Below are 23,829 nucleotides of genomic sequence, written 5' to 3'. Positions count from 1 at the left end.
CACACACACACACACACACACACACACACACACACACACACACTTACTTTACATAACAATTAACATTAACATGTTATCTAACCTGGCCCCAAAATCCCAAAAGCTTTTAAAAAGCAATGTGTTCTTCAGGCCACTGCAATTTTACAGATTTCCACAAGATGTCTCTAGTCCACTGAGGCTGTGAACATTATTTCACCTGAAGATGGGTTACACTAAAAAGTGTAAATGTATGTATTCATTTATGTGCTACATTTATATTATGCTGACTTTAACACAAGCCAGATAAAATTAACTAGACAAAAGGCTTTGTTTAACCCATTATGAATATGAAAACAGCAGGTGTTCACTGAAAAATGAAGCAGCAAACTGAGTATGGTCCAACAGGAACAGCTTGTAGAATCAGCACAATAAATAAGATCCATGGGATATTCCAGGCCTTTTAATGTGTTCTGCTGTATATTACACATTGTTATATCATAATAGCATGAGATCTTCTCATGCCAAATGGGGGTGGGTTTTAGGGGCATAGTCCAGCAGTGAACAGAGTTAAAGGCATGGGACACACCAAGGATAACTGTAATCCCTACTAATTTGGTAAGACATTTTTCCACCAAGCAAGCAAAGCACAGCTCAATTCTTTGCATGTCTACTAATGAGCAAGCCCCAGTATAATCACTCCCATGCCTGCAAAAGCCACAGTTGAATTCTATGCAATATTCAATTTTTTGCAAAAAAGCTCAGCTAAAATCCTATATAGGGTATTTAAAGTTCCATTGCCTTTAAATATGCTTTAATCTCTGATCAGTCATTGGAAATGGAAGCAGAACAAACTTGTCAGTCTGTAGAAACCCCTGGGGGCAGGATCAAGCCCACGGACCAGAAGTACTAAACATAAGTAGACAGTAGGATACAAATTATACCAAATTAAATTTCTATCTGACTACTTAGTCTGGAATATTTAAGATATTTGGGAGTGGCATGAATTTCAAGAGGCAAAGGTGTAAGTTTTCAAATATTACCAATATGAACCTTCCAAACTGGAATATCCAGCCATTTTTAATATCTTGACTAATAACAGCAAAAATATTGCATACGCTTCTACTAGTTGTGGAGGCAACATTTTAACAGAATCAGGTTTGGAATTTATGATAACTTCACCACTTGCCTGAGTGGTATGTCTATGATTTAAGGTTGAACTCTACAGCTGTTTATGTACTGAATGTTACTTGCTTACGTCATTGCCACATTTTAAATCACTGCTGCTTTTGTCTTGCTTCTCATGTTTTTCTCGATCATAAGCCATTTTTTTCAGCAGTTTCCTCATTGCTTTCTCTTTTCTTTCCTTCTTCTGGCTTTCAGTATTTTGTTTTCTTACTTGGTTCACAAGAAAGGTAGGAATCTAAGCAAACAGACAACCTTTTATTAGCAACATTAATGCCACCTCCTTAAAGGACTACCACAAGTATCTCTTTGAATCCTTACAGTGACAAACTATCAAGTGGGTTGTTGCTGTATGTGGTTGTTTTGTTTTTTGTTTCTTGTTTTTTGTAAGCTGTCCAGAGACTTTTAGTATTGGATGGAATATAAAAAATGTAAATAAATAAAATCTGGGTTGTGAACACTCTGTACTTACGAACACGTGGACTGCCACAAATCCTATATGACTCTCTACTGAATATCCACCTACCAAAAAGCCATGAACATTGCTAGGGAACTACATGATACTTCATCAGTGGTCACGTAGTTCCCAAGAGATAGTCATGAGAGAACTACACAATGTATCTCTAGGGAACACTCCATTTTTTTAGTTAGGACCCTTTGGTTAGTATTTGTAGTGCTTTCTTTTGCTTTCAAAGCATCAGCTCAAGTGTATCCAAGCCACTGTCTTTTGTAGAGGGCATAGTTCCTCTTTGGTTTTTCTTCAGCATTTGCCTTTGTAAAAAGGCTTTCAGCTGCTACAAGGCCATTTATGGTGAAAGAAAGATAATACCTGTACAAACAACCCTTGAGGCCTAGTTCAAGACAGTGACTCCAGTAGTAACCTCCCCACTGCCCCCGGCAGCACAATGAAACCCTGATTCTCCAGCACCAGGTCCATATCCATCATCATCAGTTAATGTAAGGCTTTATGTTACCTCAAGAATGTTCTAAATTGTTTTAAGAACTGTTTCTTTTGTTTTTTACAATACTGTATACCTATACACATACTCTTATTATCTCTCTCTTCAATAGCTGTAGTTACTTTATTATCACAGCATTATCATTATTGCAATGCTGCATGGTGTTTAGGATGTTTTGGTGAATATGGAAGTCTTTCTTAAGCATTTTATATGCATAAAATGAAAAACATATACATATACTAAGACAAACATTTGGTTTACTCATGTGCTCCGACTTACAAATTCAACTTAAGGACATTCTCACTAACAGAACTTGGCTATAACTCAGGAACTAACTGTAGTTAATTTTATTTGTGTATTTTAAAATCTCCCAAAACTGAATATTGTTTAGAACAATATACAAATAAATAAAATTGAAAAATATGGTTTATGTAGTCCCATGAAGAATTAAATAATTCTTCAATACACATGATGTCATGTTCTGTAAATGTTCTGGTGGAGAAATACATTATCCACCTTCTGGAATTACAAGAAACAAGATCTTATCTAAATTTAGCATTGATATTATGACCTACAAAGTCTACCTTTATCAACACTCAACTTGTTTTTATTTAAAGCAGGTGAGAGAGAAGCCTGCTGAGAAATAAAGGATTGTTCCAACACCCCAGACCTCTATGTAATGCCAACGTCTTAGAAAGAAGCCAAGCCCCCTGCATTCATTGCGGGAAAGTAAAGGAGTGGCCCTTTGCTTCTGAGACAATTCTTTAAAGACAATGCACATTTTAACAAAAACATTTAAACAATAACAAACTAAATAACTTACAGTCCAAAGAAGGTTTTGGAATTTAATCATAAAGCCCATGACACCTGCCGTCCCAGCTGCCATAACAAACTCGTTTTGTTCTATGGTCTTGTAGCCCAAACCATGAAACATGAAGAGGTTTGGAGTCATAACCATGGCAACATTCTTTAGGTTCATTTTGTTTTCATCTCTATGATCAATTACCCTTTGAAGAAATTCAAGCAGTGCCTGGCAATGAGAACAGCATTTGAAGAGTAGTTATGTGAAAGATCATACAGAAGATACACTTCAAAAGATGATTAAACTACATGCAAAAAGTACATTCCACTGGTACTTCTCTTGTTAAACTGGACATGCACTTTGTCCAAAAGTCAAGCTTCCTTCTATTTCCAGTAAAAAGGAAAACAGATGACTTTGTGTGGCCATTTATTCTCAGGAATATATGGTTGACTAGGTTAGACATCTGTCTCATATACAGATTGTCCAAAATTACTTATTTATAGTTTGCTCTTGCAAGAACTGTGTGTTCAGCAGTCACCACATCACACATCTGGAAAGCCTCAAGAGGTTAATTCTCAGAGGCAAATTAGTGGTTGTGGCTGGGAGCTTTACAGGAGAAAAGCAGTGGGAAGGAAAAAATAGCACAGAGTTGGTGGGACCAACCAGGTCATCTTGCTTTGCATTCTGCTTTGTGCAAGAAATTCAGAACTAGACAGAGCTATGACATCCTCAATGGGTGGCTGCTTAAAGACTTCTAGCTAGGAAGAGCCTACCAGCCTTGGAGGAAGTTGGTTCCAGGGGTCAACGGTTCATTAAGAAGATGCTCCTAATATTCAACTGAAGTCTATCCTCCCATAACTTAATCCCATTAGATCTAGCTCTGCCTTCTGGGGCAGGAGAGAACAAGCCTTTGATGGCTTCTATGGGAGACTTCCATTATTTCAAAATTACCATCGTACTTTAGTCTTTCTCCATGTCTTTCTCTAGTTTTTTCTCCATGTTCAACATACTGAAACTCCTTCAAACTTTATTCACAAGACCTCATGCCTCATTATCAGATCAGTCCAAAACATCAGCTGGGGGGAACACTGCAAACTTACTGCTCAGCAGTTTATAATATACTCATTATGTTGAACAGAGCAGTTTGCAGTGGGCTGGCTTTGCAGGAATCTCAACAAACCAGGACAAATTTGCATTCAAGCGGACTGCATAAAAATGAAACAAACAATCAAATATGATATCCATGATGATTTATAATGGTGTTCTTTAAAAATGTTTCAGAATCTAACCTTTAGGGTATCTCTGTTCACCTCTGGAAGGAGAAGGACCAAAAGATTCAGTGCTTGCAGCTGCTGCTTCTTTTTTGGAAGTTCTATCAGTGAAATATGCAAAAATTAAATTTCAAATAATTTTGCATTTCCTTCAAAGACATCACCAGACTGGTTAGTGTATCACCAGAACTATTCATATGCTATGCACGTTTCAAAAGCATGACAAAAGATTTATAGATATTCTACTTTGTGTTAGGAATATCACAGGATTTCAGAATTATTTCTTAGATAATGAATTTGTCCTCCTTTGCTACTTCACTTCATTATATAAGCAAATTTAATAAACAGAAGATAAATCCTTCTCTGATGAGACTGCCAATTATGCATATGAATAGGAAAGCAGTCTATGACATTCACTGAGCTACAATGTTCTTTGTTGAGCAAACGTTTAGTATTAGCACATACCAATTAATGTGTGGTACTGAATTCAGGGACCCCCAGTCCCTGCAGAATTTCTAAGCTATCAGTTCAAGCCAGCATCAATACTGCTATCAGTACAATTCAGCAGATATTGGCCTAATATTTTCTTTTGTAGCCTAGCTATATTGGCAGAGACTATGCCTACTTGAACATCTAAGACTACACACTCATTCTCCCTGTGCCACTAAGGGAAATCTTTGCATGGGCTGGATAGGGAGGATCTATGGATGGAGAGCTTCAGCTACTGGGCTGGGTACAAATGATAAGTTTTTGCTTGCTTGTTCTCCTGCCATGCACTGACAGGGGAAATGTTTTCCAGAACTATCAAGGCATCTTATTTATTGTTTGTTTGTTTGTTTGCTTGCTTGCTTTATATCCTGTCCCCTACAAACATCTTGGAACCGTTTACAATAAATACCCATCCTTGCTTAATATGTGACTCTGCACAACGGATCACCTCTGAAGCAGGAGAAATGGTGCTTACTTTGCACATCCTGGAAAGCCTTGAGATACTCCACAGTGAGCAGAGGCTGAGGCAGTTCCCGGATAAAGAGCTTTAGCAGACTCGCTGCGTCATGCTGCTTTACATTTTCCCAGTTGAAAGTTCCTTCATAAAACTTTGCTTCTAGCTCTTGGTAAAGATTCTGGAAGCCCAAGACCAAAAACAGCCAATAATGGTGACCACATACATAACATTTTTGCTTATTTTTAATATCATCTTATCTTAGTTTGATGAAGAAGCGTATATTTAAAAAGTTGTGTGAGCTTCTGTTAATTATACTTAGTTAATGAAATTACAAAACATTCTGCTGCTGAAATTTGGGATGTCTGAACCAGCCACAATAACAAACCATGGTTTGTTAATCATAAACAGCCTGCAGTTCACAACCTAACAACAAACCATGAATTCTCTTCATGGCTCCTTGTGGTAACAAACCATGTTTTGTTATTGTAGTTGAGTTCAGACCCGATGCAGTTGAAACAATTAATTTTCAATAATCCAAAACTCAATGACAAATCACACTGAACCCTTGAATGTTACATTGTTTGAACCCAGTTAGTGTTTGCTACTAAATTTATAAGGACATTTTGACATATGATATTAAGATTAGTTACTGCATTACCTGTGCTACATATATGTAGGCAGAATAGATATTTCCTTTTATAATGGCTTTTATTAAGAATATAAAATATGTTTAAATGTGATCTAAGGCTGTAGTCCTATGATCCCTAGGAAAGCATATTAATATGAATGTTTGGAATCTCCTCCTCCAAGGGTAGAGAGATCAGCTCTCCCAACAGCAGTGAACATTTCTATAGCATTCAGCTTCCTGACATCAATGTGGGCACAGCGGGTGGGGGGGGTGGCATGGGCAGATCAGCATAACTTTTAATCTATGTGATCCAAAGCCATTCCACACATTTCCAACCACCACCCAACATACTAGGCCTGAATCTAGTGCAATTTATTTCATTCCCACTGCTTGCAATGTGAAGAAAATCATTTACAGGGAGAGGAGAGGAGAGCAGGGCAGAGGAGAGGAGAGGAGATATAAAGGAAGAAAGCAAATACCATTCCTATATTGCTCTCTTAAGAGTTTCTAACAAAACTCTGCCCAATAATATTAGGTTTGCTCAGGTCATGTGTGAAAATGACCTAGAAATGCTCTCCAATTACTTATTAAACAGCATATCACAAAGTCCCTAAAAATGTTAGAGTGATAGTCATGAATTCATAATCCTGGGTTCTAGTATGATGTGAAATGAAGAAAAAATGTCTTTCTTCTCCACAGCATGCATGGTTTTACTTTTATCATGTCTCCTCTTCCTTGTCTTTTTTTCTAAGCGAAACAATCCCAGTTATTGTAACTTGTCCTCATAGGCAAGCTGTGCCCTTTAGTTGGTATTCTCTGCACTCTTCCTAAATCAGTATTGAGACCAGATCTAGACACAATATTGTAAATGCAGCCACATCAAGGATTTGTATCAGGGGAATACAATCTTGGCAGTTTTATTTTCACTTCCTTTCCTAATTATGCCTGACATGGAGTTTGCCTTTTTCACAGCAGCTTCACACTGGGTTGATGTTTACATTGAGCTGCCCACCACCACAAGATCCCCTTCTTGCTTGATCACTATGATCTCAGATCCCATCAGTCTATGCTTGAAGTTGGTATGGTTGTCCCAACAAGCATTATTTTAAACTTGCTTACATTGAACTATATTTGCCATTTTGATGCCTGTTCTTCCAGCTTTGAGAGATCCCTTTGATCCCTTTTGGTTGTCTTAGGAAGGCAACTTCCTTAGCTCCAAAGATAAATACTACAGCTATGTTGTCTTTGTTACCCTTTAATTATAGCATAGTTCAATAGATAAGCTAAATATTGCCTTTCTACACACCTTATAGGCAAATATGGTTTACTTCAAATTCATATGCCACTCCTCCACAAAGTAATACATGAATTACAGATTTCAGCTCAAAAGGCTCATATTTCAATTTATCCTTTTGCTAAGCACACATTTCTATGAAGCAAGCATTCCCAATAAAGTTACTCTTGGTGCGTATGTAATTTTAAATAGTATAGCCAACCTTTATTAGATACTTTTTTGGGAGGAATGGACATTTTTATTAGACATAGTAGAAAGGCAGAATGGTTAAATTAGATCTGAAGTGAAAAGGGGGATATGCTCTTAGTAAAGCTAAGAGAATGATACAAAGCTCTCAGTGGGAGTAACAGCAAAATCTTGTTTGCCCAGATGGCTAACCACAAGCCAGAAGACAATTCAACAGTAATGAAAAGTCAATAAGCAGGAAGAATAGAGTAATTGTTCTTCACCCTGCCCTTAACCTAATGAAGAAAGAAGCACCTATACTGACAAATATAAAAAGCCCACAGCTGTGAACAAATAAAATCTGAAATTGTAATCATGTTTTGACAAATCGAAATCTATTCTATAAGCCCCGATTCTGCCACATACTTCTCTGCTGTTGTGCTTGCGCAAACAGCACTCCATTGTCCAAGGAGACATTCAAAATATTTCAATAAAGTACCTTAGAAAAACATTAACTAATTTAACTCAACTTTGCCATCAAGCACACTTTTATCATTTTTTAAAAAGTTGTTTGCAATGTACTCAACATAATCTTCCAAGAGCTAAAAGATGATTATACCTTTATTCTTGCAGCAACACCTGGTATGCGAAGAAGTCCTTCTGTTTCTAGCTTTCCCTCTTCTATCTGAGAAATGAGCTGCAAATAAAAATGGTAAATAGTTCAGATGGACATGCTTCATCCTCAGATTTATACAAGTATGCAAGAAAACAGGCAAACAAGGAACTATATGAACTAAATTTCAGAATACAATAGTGGTTTATTCCACAACTGTGTCAGTATTCATTTGGTCACTAATGGTGAAGGAATCAACATGGCATTAGCTCAAGGAATTTCTAGCACAACAAGCAACACATTAGCTGGTGAAATGGTGCTATTGTTATTGTTTCATTGCATTTAGGTCCTGCTTTTATCCCTCCATTTTATCCTCACAACCACCCTGTGAGTTAGATTAAGCTGAAGAGTGAATGACTGGCCCAAAATTAGCCCATGAATTTCAAGTGCAATATCATTTATGACTGTGCCAATGGATGACTGGTTACAGCCCAGTGTGAGTGGTATGAAACAGAAGCATTCTGTATATTTATTGTATGTATATAAGGAAAACAATTGATCACATCCTTTATAAAAATTAAACCACAGGTGATATGCAAGGTATAAAAATTACCATGTTGTAGTACAAATATTCATGGGGTCATGAAGGGTCAGACACAACTTAATGACTAAACATTAACAGTACAAAGATTAGTACAAAATTTAAAACTCAGCATTTCAAAACTAGTTCTTCCTGGATGTCTAAATGGTCAAGGATGAGAGATCAGCTGAAACTATTTTTAATAGGCAAATTCATGTCTCCTAGTTTCCACTGAAGCAGAATTAACTGCCAAACTTCAAGCTTACATCCATATATGCCCGGCCGCCCCTTGAGATCTGCGGGAGAGGCCCTTCTCCGGGAACCCTCCGTGAAAGAAATTAGGAGGGTAGGTACTCGGAGGAGGGCTTTCTCTGCGGTGGCGCCCAATCTATGGAATGCGCTCCTCAGAGAGGTCTGCCTGGCGCCGTCGTTATTTGTTTTTCGGTGCCAGGCGAAGACCTTTTTATTTAAGCATCATTTTAATTGTTGATATTATTCACTTATTTTAAATGTTTTAATAAAAAAATAATAAAAAAGCCCCAAACTTAAGCAGAAGACAGGCATATTACTGCCCTAAGATGTGCTAAGATGCTCAATAACAGACTGGTCAGTCTACTTACTTTTTGAAAAACAAGTGGAACCTTTATACCTGGCACTCTCTTCTGATCTTGTTCCAACAAAACTGACAGTGGAACACCAAAAAGACCAGATTCTGTATAAAGCAAGGAAAGAGACAGAAAATTTTCATGACATGGTAATATAAAAACATTTTCAGAAAAAATATTTTCCATTGTGCTCATATTTATACTCTGTTTTCCTCATAAATTTCTCTCATAAAAAGCAGCACTGCTCATACCTCAACAAACAAACAAGCAGACTCAACAAGACAAGAGCTAACCAGAATGAAAGATTTCTAATTTAACCCTTGGAACAGAGCACCAACGGAAAGATTCTGCTAGTTGGCCAGTGTGACAGAATGGCTGGAGTGTGCACAGCAACTAACCAGGAAAATTCTCAGCCATATCAACCATTTATAGGTGTGATCCTATGCAATTCTAGCTTGAAAAAAGACCTACAACTCCCAGCAGACTGTGTCTATGTAAGCATTTGAACAGATCAAATGACCCACATACATTCCAGGCATTTGTAGTAGTAGAAGCTGCCAATGGTACAAGCTGCTTCTTCATCTACCCTACAACTCCTTGTGAACCTCTCACATTTCTGCAAAAAGACTGAAGGCACGACCTTGCATGGGACCCTCAACAAATGCTTATGCATAATTCCTATATCTATTTAATAACCTGTGTCACTTGATTAATATTGGACTTTGCGGAGTAAAGCATCCTCTGAACATATTGTACAGTAGAAAAAATGGAAGGGGCCCACTAACCCTAAATTATTACAAATCTACAGATGTCCTATTATCCAGGAATGAAACAGAGCTGCATATTTCCCTGATTCAAGGGGTATTTGGAACAGGTTCCACTCATTGTACACGTAACTGTTCACACAATTTTAGATATAACTGTTGACACAACTTTAGATATATAAAAAAGGTAGGTGGAAGAGGAAATATGGTTACTAAAACATTGTGTGACTGGTTCTGCCCAGAAAGAAATTATTTTCTGGGTTGTTGAATGAAAACTGCATTCAAAGGACTCAGCTGCACCCTGCAGTCGCTCCCTCATCACTCACTGTTGCTTTCAATTATTTAGCTACTGCACTGCCGTCTCTGCTGAACCCTGACTGCATGCCTTAGCCCAAGAAGGCATTTGATTGACCGGCAACACATTTCAAGTCATTGTAAAACATTAAAGAGAAGGTCAGAAATGCAGACACATAACAAAATGGTGACATTTCCTGCACACTGAACCTATTTTTAATCTCTTTAATGCTGCCATTTTGAGTTCACTTCAGTTTTGGTTTTCTAATTTGGTGTTATTTTTGGTGGAAAGCTGCTCAGTGTTTCAGGCTGATAAAAAAACTCATAAAAGATGCCTAAAACAAACAGACAAACAAACAAACAAACAAATATCTTCGCTGTTTGGCACATTTAACCAGTACATGCAAGATACTGATTTTTTATATTTTATCTGCCCAATCTATAATCACCTCTGATGTAATAGCCATATATAAACATACAACTGAAACTAACTAAAACCAAGAGGGATTTTTTTAAAGTCTAAGTAGCAAGGATTTACAGTCATTTTCAAATTCTTTCAGTCTTAGCAATCAACTTGCTCCAACAAAAGCTGAATTAAATTTGGGTACTTCATCTTTTCTCATGCAGAATATTTATTGCATTCATGTATATATGCATTATATGCATATGCTTACATATTTTCAAAGTAAAGGTAAAGGTTTCCCCATGACAGTAAAGTCCAGTCATGTCTGACTCTAGGGGGTGCTCATCTCCGTCTCCGAGGTAGCCAGCATTTGTCCACAGACAGTTTCCGTGGTCATGTGGCCAGCATGACTTAACACTGAAGTGCACAGAATTCTGTTACATACCCACCAAGGTGGTACCTTTTTATCTACTTGTATTTGCATGCTTTCGAGCTGCAAGGTTGGCAGGAGCTGGGATGGAGCAACAGGAACTCACCCCATTGTGTAGATTTGAACTGGCGACCTTTCAATCAACCAGCCCAGCGGCTCAGCAGTTTAACCCACTTTGCCGCCTGCATCCTTTATTTTCAAAGTAAACAACCCCAAATATCGCTTTAAATTTCTTAGACAGGATAATGACTTGATCTATTGCTTATAGCAACAGCAACAACAACAATAAATGTTTTCCTCAAAATGTCCCCAGGGCTCCAAGTCTGTATTTTTTCTCTTTATGCCATTCTTGTGTAAAGGGGCCTCCTCAAGTTCTAAGCGTTCATCTACTGGCTCTGGCAAGTTACACCCCATCCCCATGGTCTGGCCTCAGTATATCACACATGGATCTGCATTGGGAAAGTCTATAAATGCTCGTGGCAGGGGTGTTTGGGTAGGCCAGCAGTGTGGTCCCTGTCAGATCTGTTCAGATGACTGATGTGCAAATAGGTTATACTGGGCCTGAACAAGGATGGTGGAATAAAAGCAGTAATTCTATTCAAGAGGCAATTATAATATTCTGAAATAAAATACAGTAAGTATCTACCTAAGGAAGAAGCTATGGTATAATTTCAATTTAGTAATGCATGCACACTGAAATACAAGCCAATGGCAAAGGGAAAGTAGTACACACACGCTTATCCAGATGGATTAAATCTTATGTTTTGAAAATATTCCAACAGGAAATGGGTGCCATCCTAAAAACTAAAAAGAGCAGCAATCATATCCTCAGTCAGAGAACTGGAACAAAACAGGATGTCAAAATAAATAAATAAAATTAAAATTGTACACAAGCATCATACAGCTGCAGTGAGTGTTGGTGTAGCATGTAATTACATCATGTTTACATTGTTACAGAACATACACTAACATCTTGTTGAGAACCTGCCAGGCATTTTAAATTGTTATTTGAACCTTGCCTAAGGACCAGTGACCAATTCCTACAGATGGCCTTCCAGAAAACAAATTATGGCTTTGCACAGATAGAAATTAATCAGGGTTGAGAGGACTTTCCTAGTTGAGAATTCACAGTTAAGGCCTCTAAAGCAGAGGTATACAACAAACACACACCAGGCCTTTAGAGCGCACCCCAGATGCTTAATTCTGGACTGCCATAGCCAGTGTTCTCCGTTTCTTACCTCCTCAGAGATCCTAAAACAGTTTACTCTTTCACTGCCACTGCAAGCAGTGAGAAAAAAAGCAATATGCATCAGAAATGATTTAATGGAAAGCATGAAAACAAAAGGAAGGTGGGATAAGATAGAAATGTAAAGGACAAGCCTACAGAAGAGATGAATTGAAAGACAGTCATCTAAACAGTTTGCCAGTGTCAAGTACTGCCCAGAGAAAAAATGGCAAAAACAAAAAGCACAATGAGAACAAGATCTACTCCTCTTCTTAGAAGTCTCTATATCCCTATTTCCTTTCAATTCTCCTTTCAATTCTCTCTGCATAGCACAGACCTATACATGAATATATCAAAAAAATATATGGCATAATCAAACCAGCGTAATGTGCATTTGTGTCACAATGACTTTAGCAATGGAGCTTAACGTATACTTAACACTGCTACTGACACGAATGGAATGTAAACATGCTTCCCTTGGCCCTGGCTGGTACTCAGTCCTACCAACTTGCCAGCCTGCTAGTAACTGGGATGGAAATTCTCCATAGCCCTTTGCAATAAAATTAACAGGTTCCTGTTGATGTCAAATGCACTAGGACTGTGCTCTATGACCAATTTCTTGATGTGACAGACCAGAAAACACAGTCCAACACCATCCCATGTTTGTCCCACACACAATCCTGCAATCTCAAGGGAAATGAAACATCCAAACTATTTTACTTCATTGTTCTTCCACATTTACACTTTTCATGGTTAAATAAAATTGTACTCAGTACGAAAAAGTGACCTTAAGAGTACTCATTGCACACCCATCACGGCAAATAAAAGCAACTCACCTTTTATTTTATTTTTTATTGCTTTCTGTGGCTTAAGCTCAATTCCAAATATGTCAAAAAGAGCTGTCAGTTCAATCAGTGCCAAAACATGAATTTTCTTCATATCCTGAGGTGCAAGGTCCCCAACCCTTGTTGTACCTGTTTTGTCTTTTGGCAGTCTGTAATTCTAATCAAAGAATTCAAGATAAAAGCAGAAAATCCTAATTTCAGCAATGCAGAAATGGCAAAGAAAAGTTCAAACTCAATGTGCATTCCCTATAATTCAGCTGACCAGGTTGTCAGCTGGTGTATTAGACATTAGGCAAATATAGAGTCATAAAAACATAACAGATCTGTTATGCATATTATTAGGAAGTACATATTATTAGGAACATTGTCTCCCTTTAGTCATAACAAATTCACATCAAGCATTTCTGGTTAGAAATTTTTCTCATCTTGCTTTTCACACATACCCATCCTCCAGCTTCATACAAAAAACACGACTTCAGTAAAGACTAATAACTTGCATATAGTTAAATGACAAATGAGATGCAACTGAGCTAAGACTTTTTAAAGTAACCTAATGAACTCTGGGAGTGTATATCCAGAAAGCATGTAAGATAAATCTAGCCTGTATAAAAATGTAATGCCTTGTCAAAATGTATCTGTATAAACAGCTTCATGTATCTTTATTAAGCAAGTCACAGACCAAAACTTGAACAATATTGCTGATAATACTGTTTGCAATCAATTGAAATTATTCTATTTCCTAGAAGATGACCTAACCCTAATCCTAACCCTTGCCTTAAAAATAAAAAGCAACAGAAAATGAGATGGTAAAATGATTTCTGTAGTTGCTCAGATATAATAGGTTGTAATAATAGAAGCTTCTGCCCATAGAAAACTAACTTTACAAGGGAGAAGGCTTGTTTGCATATCTCAACAACCCAGAGCCTCAAAAAAGTGACACTCCAACTTTGGGTTTTGGGGGAAAACACAAGCCAGACTTCCTGGTTTGCATGCTACAGGGAACAATGCATGATTCACCGGATTGTTTAGAATATATGATCTTGCTTGTTGTTGAGTGCTTAGTTACCATCCCCCAGCACCCTGTGAAAACTCTTTCTCTGGGGCTTGGCTTCTGGCTTCTGGCTGCACCTCTGCCATCCATACATTAGTAGACACCTGTACATGTATAGATAGCTGCTGTACAGGGTGCCCCATTTTAAGGAGGATATTGACAAGTTGGAGATAAATAGAGAAGAGCAACCAGGATGGCGAGGCATTTGGAAGCCAAGTCCTGTGAGAAAAGATTAAAAGAGCTGGTTATATTTAGTATGGAAAAGAGAAGCTTAAGGGAAGACATGATAGCAGTCTTCAAATAACTGAAAGGTTGCCATGTAGAACAGGGAGCAAAAAGATAAAGAATACAACAAATCATTCTCAATATATTTTAACTCAAAGCTGTAAAATATAGTTTTGGAGAGTAGGACAAGGACAGATAAAAACTGCCAAACTGAATATGTTAGAACAAGAAAAAAATGACACCTACAGGAAGGAGTGTGTCATCATCTTTGCCCTTTGGCACCATGCCTGATGGGTCATCTTTGAGACCAGCTGCTTGTTCAGAAAATGATACTTCCAAATTGATGTCCATTTCGGTCATGGGCACATCCTCTCTTGGGATGATGTCACCAGTATGTTGGTGAAGAGCTAGATATGACGGAACAGGAGAAGAAAAAAACAGACACTAATCTTAGATTTTTCCTCTTCATTTGTCATTTATGGAGATCAATAACTTACCAACACTTCCTCAAAAGTTTGTTGTTGTCATGTTAGTAATTCATTATAGACTCAATCTAGAACTCCAGATTAGGCCTCCAATGAATCTGCTCCAAAACAGTTTAGGAGGTGGTGGAAGATACTCCAGGGAGAAAAAGAAAATAAGCAAAAATGGTTTCCTGGTTCTTTATTAGTTTCTTAATTAGTTTCCTGATTCTTTATTTGTTTCTGCTTGGTTATAGCCCTCTTGTATGAACAGAAGGAGTGCTCTGGATCAAACCCAATGAGTACAGCCAGTAATAATGAGGGGAAAGTTCTTCTGGTGAACTTGGGCCTATCAATTCACATATTTTATTTATTTATTTAATGTATATCCCCTTTTTCCCTCTTAAGGAATTCAAGGCTGTTTACATAATTCTCCTTCTCCTCTCAATCTTATCAGTCTGTGGTACCCAAAGCTGCCCAGTGAGCTCCACGGCTGAGTGGGGACTAGCACCCAGATCTCCTGATGCCTAGTCCTGTACTCTTAATCACAATACCACACTGGCTCTCATAACTTTGCCCATTTTGACAATACATTTCAGAGTTTAAAACTTTTCTGTCATGATACCAACTTTTCCTTTTTCCCTCCATAGCATCATTTCAAGCAGAATGAAGTAATGGAACTGATCACAAAACATCAAACTGCCAGTGGAAGATACCATTTTTGATAAAGTATCCTATACAAAGAATTCCTTGCAGTGGAAAACTCCTAATATGGGGTTCCAGTCTAGGTCTTTTTACTTTCCTCCCTGTTGAGGTAGTTTAGTATTTGCATGGAGTTTGCTGGTTGTTTATACATTAAGATGGGAAGAACATTCAAAATTAGTATTGCTCAGCTGAAGTAGAAAAACTATTCTACCAATCCATTCTGCTGCTGCACATATAGACCGAGGTTTCATACATTATGACCAATATATGCTTAAATATGATTCAAGAAATCTCAAAACTGCCCCCTCCCAGCAGTTTGTATTGTATGTGACTACAATTTCTGAAAGATATACACTCAACATAAGACATGCAGTATTTTCTCTTATATAATGTGGCTATGGTATTCCATGGGTACAAACTAAACAGAAATATATGATATTTTACAAAAAAACCCAACAATTGTGTGATATAGTAATGAATAAACAATAAATATGGCATTAGAAGCTGCACCTTCCTTATATTTAGGGATCTACCATAATTCACTGACATATTTATATGAGGATGAAACCAATTTAGACTAACAGCAGCCATATTATGAAAAATTTGCACTTTTCTGCAATCTTTTCTCTTTCCACTGATCATCTTACTGTTTAATGACATTTAAACAAAAATGTAACATGACCTTGTGCTTGCTTTTTCAACACGCATGTAAACATGTAAACTGTCATTATTACATTCCTAATTCAACAAAGATACTATCACATCTAATGAAAAAGATGCCCTGCTTGTTTAATATCCAGACTAATGAAAAGTGCTAAAGAATGTATTTATTCAGTATAATTTTTAGTTTACCAAATAACAAGAGTTTCTTGCATCATTACGTACCACTGAAAGAATAAAAACACAACCCATCTACCTAAAATAACTATCAACACAGAAGGAAAAAATGTAACATATAAAAGCAGCCATTTCAACAGATCTCAACACTTAAGCATTCCATATCTAAGCTGTATGAAAAACAGAATCTAAAATGCAAGAGGAAATAGAAATGTATTTCCCTGGTACCAGACAAACAAGTCTTCTCTGGGAGGACATCTATAAAGAGTGTGTCAAAACTGAAAAAGACGTCTCTTGTGTAGTCACCCACCAAACTTCATTCAGTGAGGGCAGGCAGTGGAAAAAGTCAAGAACTTGCCTTCTATTTTCTAACATTTTAGTTGATCCTAATTAAGGTCTTGTCTGACCATGATTTTAACTTTAGACTTTTCTCTAAAGGCCAACTAGCAGCACATTATCAGAGATTATTTTGCATCATATTTAGGCATATCAATCTAAGCAGTAAACACACTTCCAGCTTTTACTGAAATGCTTTTAGTTCTGGATTTCACTCCAGGGTTACTGATGTCTCTGAAATGACAGCCAATGTCACTGCAAAATAAAAACAACAAAAATCCACCATGCTCTGTTAACCTGAAATTGATTATGAGTTCTTCATTCTTGAAAACTGACTGGCACAACCCAGAAACAGGTGCTGCAGCTTAGACCCAGACAAGCCTGGACAGTTCTGCAAGGACAGATTTTTATCCTGTTCTCATCCCGGAAGGAGAGCCTCATGCTGCAGTCGGATTGCTGACAGCTGCACAGTATCAGAATGCGCACAGGCTGCCTTAGCTGTGCCCTTTTCATTCAGTGCCGTGGAGCTTTAGCATATGGAAATTGCCTCTCAGAACTTCCCGTTTCTGTAAGGCTCATAAAGAAGCACTGGAAAGAAGAACCAGATGTTATAAAATTCTTAGTAATTTTCCAAGCCAAGATTCTACAGCACGCTCTATTGGCTTAAGTCCTCTGCTTTTCTATCTCCCTCTCTGCCTTGTGCTGTCCCAGCAGTTTGGCAGTTCTCCCATGTTTGAAGCTGTTCGCACTAGTGAATGACTGCCTGGTGGCTTAAGTTAGGAGAGAAAAGGCTTGTTGAAGCTCCTCTGAGCTTATTTAGCTGACATTATCTTTACACTGCAAGTGATTTTAGTGTTTGTTGAACTGGCGCTAGTAGTATGCACTTAGTAGCCATGTTTGGCATGTACAAGATCCCATGATAGTTGTCATTCTCATAGCTCATAAAAGAATGTTTCTGTTTCTGTGCAGTTTTGGAGGCACTCCCCTCTTTCTCTTGCTGGGTTTATTTAAAAGTTTATATAAATCAGCATCTATGAACACACTATATCAATTCCTGTTTTAAAATTAGTCATTCTTCTTCTTTCTATGCTTCCTTATCCTGTCTTATGGTCTCCTTGACTCACACTTGGATTGTACACATGAAGTTAAATTGGCTGCCTCTGCATGCTTCAAAACACATGTTCCCAAAATATGAAAGGGAACAAACCCTACTTTGGTTTCCCAATTGAGTAAACTTAGCACACTTGGAATTAGTGGGCCCCTTCCAAAGTCATGTGAGCAGACTTCTGCTCAGAAAATGGGGTTTTGTCCTCTCTCCCCTTGCACCCCACTAACCTAATCCTTCAAAACTGACTGGAAAGGAAATGCACAGGGCTAAATGGGGAAGGGTAAACAATTCTGCTGGCAGACAGTTATTGGCTATTCTATTTATTATAATATTTAAATAGTGCTTCATATCTAAACAAATTCCAGATCAGTCAATAATAAAAGTTTAAAAGAATAAAACACTGTATTAACAGTTCTAGAATTACGGACATTATTAATTTTAAAAAGTGACTAATATTAAAAAACATGGCTGGGCCATCAGGGAAGTCTTGTTGAAATAAAATGCACTCAGAAGGAAACAACATAATGTTGGTGTCTGCCAAATATCTAGAGGCAGAAATGTCCATAGATAGGGAACCACCATGCTGAAGGCTGAACTCCAGGACAGTTCCAGCTGAACCATAAAGCTATACACAACAACAAGGAGTACCTCATCTGATGCCCTGAATGGCTAGGCAGGTTGATCAGAGATACTCTCAAGAATCCTGGTTTCAAGCTGTTTAAGCCTTTACATTCCAGTAACGGAACCTGCAATCTGACCTGGTAGCTAATAGGGAGCCAGTGCAGTTCCATCAACAAAGATTTACATGCTGAGCAGCTGCATTCTGATAACCATAATTATCCATTTTCAATTTACCATGTAACCACCTGGACTCACAAAGCTAGTTAAACAGCCCGGTGAAAACATTCCATTGGCTCATGTTATGTATCCTTTTATAGATATTGGAAAATATAGCTTAAAATGAGTTGACTCATATGCACAACCTCGGTTTAGACATATCCATATTTTCAAAGACCAATGGACTTCCAAGTTAGCTCATTGAATACTTATGTCTGTTGAAATTGACACCAGTTATCACCCCTCTTCCTCCCAAAAATTGTTAGATCTTTTGGCTAGATTGCATTTAACTCCAAGTGATTTTCTTACAAAAACTGCTAACATCTAGCTGATATATAAATGCTACCTAAAACTAGTTTATTTCAAAGAGAAAAAATGACCCAGGCAATATCTTTAAATGAATGCTTTATCATAAACGAGCTGCTAGAACTCCATTAGGATGCTGAAAGCACAAAAAAGCTCAGAATGAAATATGGTGAATGAGAAGTAACTATACTCTTCTCTTAGTGCAGTCTGCTCACATTTAAGGGATGATATTGTGTACAGTCAGGACTGCAATTATGTCCTCTTCCTATATTTTAGCAAAAAGCCCCATGGGAAACTCCTCATTCATTGCTTTCTTATTAAATACTACTCATTACATTGTCGTTCTTTTAGACAATGACAAATGGCCAAACATATCATCCATTCTGAATAATTACTCTTCATTTCATACACATGGTTGGCATTTTAAATTGATGTAATTAAATATCCCCATCATTTCAACCTTGAAAAAACAAGTGGCACTTTCATTTATTTCCCTCTTTCCCTTCTCCAGTCCATGGTTTGTTGTTCTGCATTTTTGTTTTCAAAGAGCTGGTTCACAGCTCTTCGGGGTTTTCAGCAGTAGCAGTTCCAATAGTACTCCTCAGCTCTGGCGACTCGGGTCAGGGCTCCAAGATTATATGCCCCACCAGCTGTGCAGCAATAGCAGTGCTACCACAATTGGCAAAAGTGCTTGCAACAGACCCTGGTAGGGAACCACTGACTCTTGTTCACTCTGATCAAGCACTGCATGATTGCAATGACAAAGCGAGGTCAGATATGTACAGCAAGTATGACCTGAATAGCTGGGGTTCTACTCCAAATATTATTTTGTATTTTTAAATGCCAATTTTATCCAGATAAATTCTTAATTCACCAGATTGAAAAATTACATGAGGAATCTTCATAGAACATGGGAAATGTAATTGCTACACATTCAGTACTGAGATATTTTTAGCAGTCATCTTTGACACAGTAATGAAAAAGCTGTTATGTAGTAATTTGTCTTGAACAGTTCATGTAAGAAAATCCATGGATAAGGTAGAGAAATGGAGATCTTTTTTGATCCTAAGAGTAAAATCAATTTCAGAAAAATTCTCAGAAGTGGGCAGGGCCAAAGTCAAAAGAGGGTAGAATCCAAGACACTCACAATGCCTCATATTTTAGCAATTAAGGAGCCAGTAATGAAGCCTTAGAAGAGACCTTTCAACCTTTATACATGATGCAAAAGCAGGGAAGCCACAAAGAATTTGTGGTAGAAGACGAAAGATGTGGCTAACTGGGAATATTGGAGGGCTATACTGGGAAGCCAGGAGCGCTTCATTTGGCCCACAGGTCTGAAGTTCTCATCCCTGGGAAATGCCTCAGACATTTTTAGAGATGTTACAACAACTAGCACACATAACTTTCATAAAGCATTTTTGATTTGTTCACATAAATCTGTTCTGCAATATATAACGCTAGGACCATTAAAAATAAGAAAATGATACAAAAAAGCTTGTTCAAATACCCTCATTTTGTTCCTCCTGCGTTTCATCCTTGTTTTCTTTTGTTCTTACAGGCCGGAGTTCATTGACAGTTTTCTAAAATGCAGAAAAGAACATAATCTAAATCTTAAGTAAATCATAGAATTTAGAATCTTGGGAATAACTTCCCTGTTGCAGCCCTCCTGGAGCTAAATATACCCTCTTTTTGGCACCAGGTTAAGCCAGCCCTCTTTGCAAAGTCCTTTAAATACCTCCTTGGTCATTCAGGGGACTGATACAATTAGCCAGGTAACTTTTACTCTTGAGCAGGTCTTTTAATGTTGTTTTATGCTATTTTAAATTAATATTTAATTTTTACTGTTTTTATCTATTGTATTTTCTTGTTTTTATATTTTGTTGTATACCACCCAGAGAGCTTCAGCTACAGGTGATATAAAAATGAAATACATAAATAAAACAAAAAATAGGGAAATGGCTTTGCCCCCATTTGATTTGAGTACTGATGTTACAAAGTTACTATTTCCATATTGAAGTCCTGTATTGAAATTAACACTATGCATTGTCAACTCTATGCCTGATGTAAGGTAGCCCATCAGAATTAAGGGAACACAATCAAAAACAAACTAGCAGCACAATTTATGCATGTCTACTTTTGCAGTTAAGCTCCACTGTCTTCAATGGGGCTTGCTCCCAGTTAAGCCAGTACTGTATTCTGGCCTTAAGTAAAATGGGGACAGTGCAATCACTACCTATCCTGAGAAAGCCTGTGGGATGGCCAGTAATTGTAGTTTAACTCTCCACCTTCCAGCAAGCAATGTTATTACATCTGTTCCCTCTTAGAAAGCTGCACTAATTATAATGTGTAAAGAAACAGATTATTACATCATTCAAGTCATCTTGATGGCATAGTGTATTTTTGGCAACCCACAAAAGTAACTTCACATAGTATCTAAATTATGCTTCTGTCAAGCATAGAGCTGGGGCCACATCTCAGATCTTCACACCAGTGCAGGGAAGTATACTATAGCGATTGTTTAAAAGGTGCAGATTCATGGGAGCATCCAGGAAGAAATCATACTGAGTTCCCTAGTTCTACATCTGGGGTGTGGGAGAGCTAGAACAGTTCATACTGTCTGCCAGATGGTCATCAGTGTGTGAGGGCCAGACTATGTTCATTTACTATTTCAGAAACTGGAAATATTAACCAGGTGCCATTTTAAGTCACTGCATGTGAACACCCAGTAAGTACACAAACAAGCTTGAAATTCATGCTTCCCAATAATTCAGGGCACATGATAGAAGATGAAATGCCGGAACAAGAGCCAGGGCTATAACGCTAGTGTACTTAGGCGTGCTGTATTTCAGAATATTATAAAAAGAAATAGTGTTCAAAGCATTTATTCATCCTAGGTAAGCCAGTTTTAGGTAGGCCAGTTTTCTTACTTTTACGGATACTTTTTGGATAAAATTATAATTTTTATAGAAAATATTGGGAAGATCTAAGAACAAGACTTCCAGGGAAAAGGAGGACATAGAACTTGATAGGCTGAAGTGATCCCAGAATCCCTGTTTAAAGTATGTGCTACACTTTTTAGTTGATGTTAGTAGGGAATTCCTGTGAGGTCTGCAGTGTTCAGGCCCAGCAATGAGGTTCTAGAATTGCTGAGTTGGCTCAAATGGAGTGCTGACTATTAGGAACACAGGATTCTTCTCTCCAGTTTGGGTTATGATTCATGGTGGAGAAAGCTTCCAAATTAGTCCACCCTTGAAGAGATGCCCCAAGTAAAACAGGGCCTGGGTACAAAACCTAACCAAGAAAGTTGGCTCCTCAAAGCAATGACCCTGCAAAACTTTGGGAGCAGGGCATTTTTCTGAGTCTTGCATAATTATGGAGCTCTTTCCAATTTTGATCTGGAGGAACTTCCAATCATTTATGAAGGAATCAGGAAAAAAATGGCCAGATGTCAAAATTCTGGGTACCCTTTAAAACAGGATTTTGACATGACAACAGTGCTAAGAGCATATACAGCCATTATGCCCCTTTCAAGAAACATCCATTGCCCAGTCAAAAATGTGTTTGGACATATAATATCATATAGAATCTGTATACATCCCTGTCCAAGTTACCCTGTTTTGTTCCACCTAAATTCCTGCTTTCAAAAAAGCCCTATTTCTGACAGTAGTCAGAAGTGTAAGCAAAAAAGGAACGGGTGCATTTTTGCAGCTTCCTAAGCACCTAGAGTCTCAGGAACAGCTAGAAAAAATGGGAGCACTGTGACCTATTTGGAGAGAATACATTGAAGTCTCTGAAGATCTCACAGAAAAGAGAGAGGGAGAAGTGCCTGTATTCTTTTGTGAGGAAAGTTCACTTGCATATTTGCTTTCTGCTGATGCCTTATCTTTTAACAGCTGTCAGGGAAAGCCAAGTGAAAAGCCTCTGTCCGGTGCCCCTCTGAGCCAACTTGCAGGATTGGGACCAGTTGCACTTTTTTAACAGCCACCCCTCAGGATACTGTTCAGGTGAGACTTCCTATTTCACGCCTATGGAAGTGCACACCTCTGCACTTGTGCAAGCCCGACTAGAATTTTAAAATACACATGCACTAAATTACACACATTTGGAGCACAGTATTTTTAAAGGGGTGGCAGCTAGTGACTTGCCCTTCCCTGTGCCACTTAAAGGGGCTGTCCTTGGAAGTGGAACAGATGATATCACCAAAATAATAATAATAATAATAATAATAATAATAATAATAATAATAATAATAATAGCAGCAGCAGCAGCAGCAGCAGCAGCAGCAGCAGCAGCAGCTCCTATCAAGTACCTTGCTTGCCATTCTGCTTTACAAATGGTGAGATTCATCACCCGTGTTCAAAAAACATGACAAGCCAACATGAGTAAAACAAACCCTAGAATAACCCATGGGTCCTCAGGATAGCTTGCTTGGCATGAACAAGCACCCTTCAGGAAGTGGTCTGGGTTTGGAAAACATAAGAACACACTGTGCTGGTTGTGTTAATCTGGGATGTTAAATTACATGAGCAGGGTCATTTTGTCACCCTAAAACATGGTTGCCCCAAGCAAGCACATCTTTGGATTTATATTGTATGAGTCTGAACCCTCTGAAAGGCTGTGAGGAAGGTATATCTTAAATTAGAGCGGGCAAAAGGTAGTTCTCCAGATGTATCTCCAGATGGAGCAATTCCCTGATGGCTTCCAGCCTGGACAATGGTCAGGAATGCTGCGAGTTGGTCAAAAGCATCTGGACATTTCTTTTCTGCTCACATCTACCTTCAGTCAGATTTCAGCATCCATTCTACAACAACCGAGAGCATATTATGTCTGGACCAATTCAGTAGCATTTGATGCTCCCATATGTGTTTCTTGTATACATTAAGGAAGGAAGCATGACTATCACAAGAATGGAAACTGTACACTTCACGTGTTCTACGTTTACATATGGGGGGGGATGCTGAGGCAAACAGTGATCTAT

General features: G+C 38.1%; 1 protein-coding gene across 2 annotated transcripts in view; it reads right to left on the bottom strand.

The window, feature by feature from the left end:
* The window catches only part of ARHGAP18 (Rho GTPase activating protein 18), a 60,840-nt gene that overhangs the window by 10,123 nt on the left and 26,888 nt on the right, over positions 1-23,829 (bottom strand). The window contains exons 4-12 of one of the 2 annotated variants that reach the window (XM_044424725.1): positions 20,359-20,431; positions 14,508-14,668; positions 12,977-13,142; positions 9,040-9,131; positions 7,846-7,923; positions 5,158-5,317; positions 4,212-4,294; positions 2,944-3,150; positions 1,235-1,399 (exon numbers count right to left, since the gene is read on the bottom strand). In XM_044424725.1, the coding sequence (XP_044280660.1) occupies positions 1,235-1,399; positions 2,944-3,150; positions 4,212-4,294; positions 5,158-5,317; positions 7,846-7,923; positions 9,040-9,131; positions 12,977-13,142; positions 14,508-14,668; positions 20,359-20,431 (1,185 nt within the window). The remainder of the gene's footprint in view (positions 1-1,234; positions 1,400-2,943; positions 3,151-4,211; positions 4,295-5,157; positions 5,318-7,845; positions 7,924-9,039; positions 9,132-12,976; positions 13,143-14,507; positions 14,669-20,358; positions 20,432-23,829) is intronic. The other variant, XM_044424736.1, reaches the window with a different exon arrangement.

This window comes from Varanus komodoensis, unplaced genomic scaffold (assembly GCF_004798865.1).
Source record: "Varanus komodoensis strain SLA01 unplaced genomic scaffold, ASM479886v1 scaffold1, whole genome shotgun sequence".
Lineage (NCBI taxonomy): Eukaryota > Metazoa > Chordata > Lepidosauria > Squamata > Varanidae > Varanus > Varanus komodoensis.
This window is presented reverse-complemented; position numbering and strand designations above follow the sequence as displayed.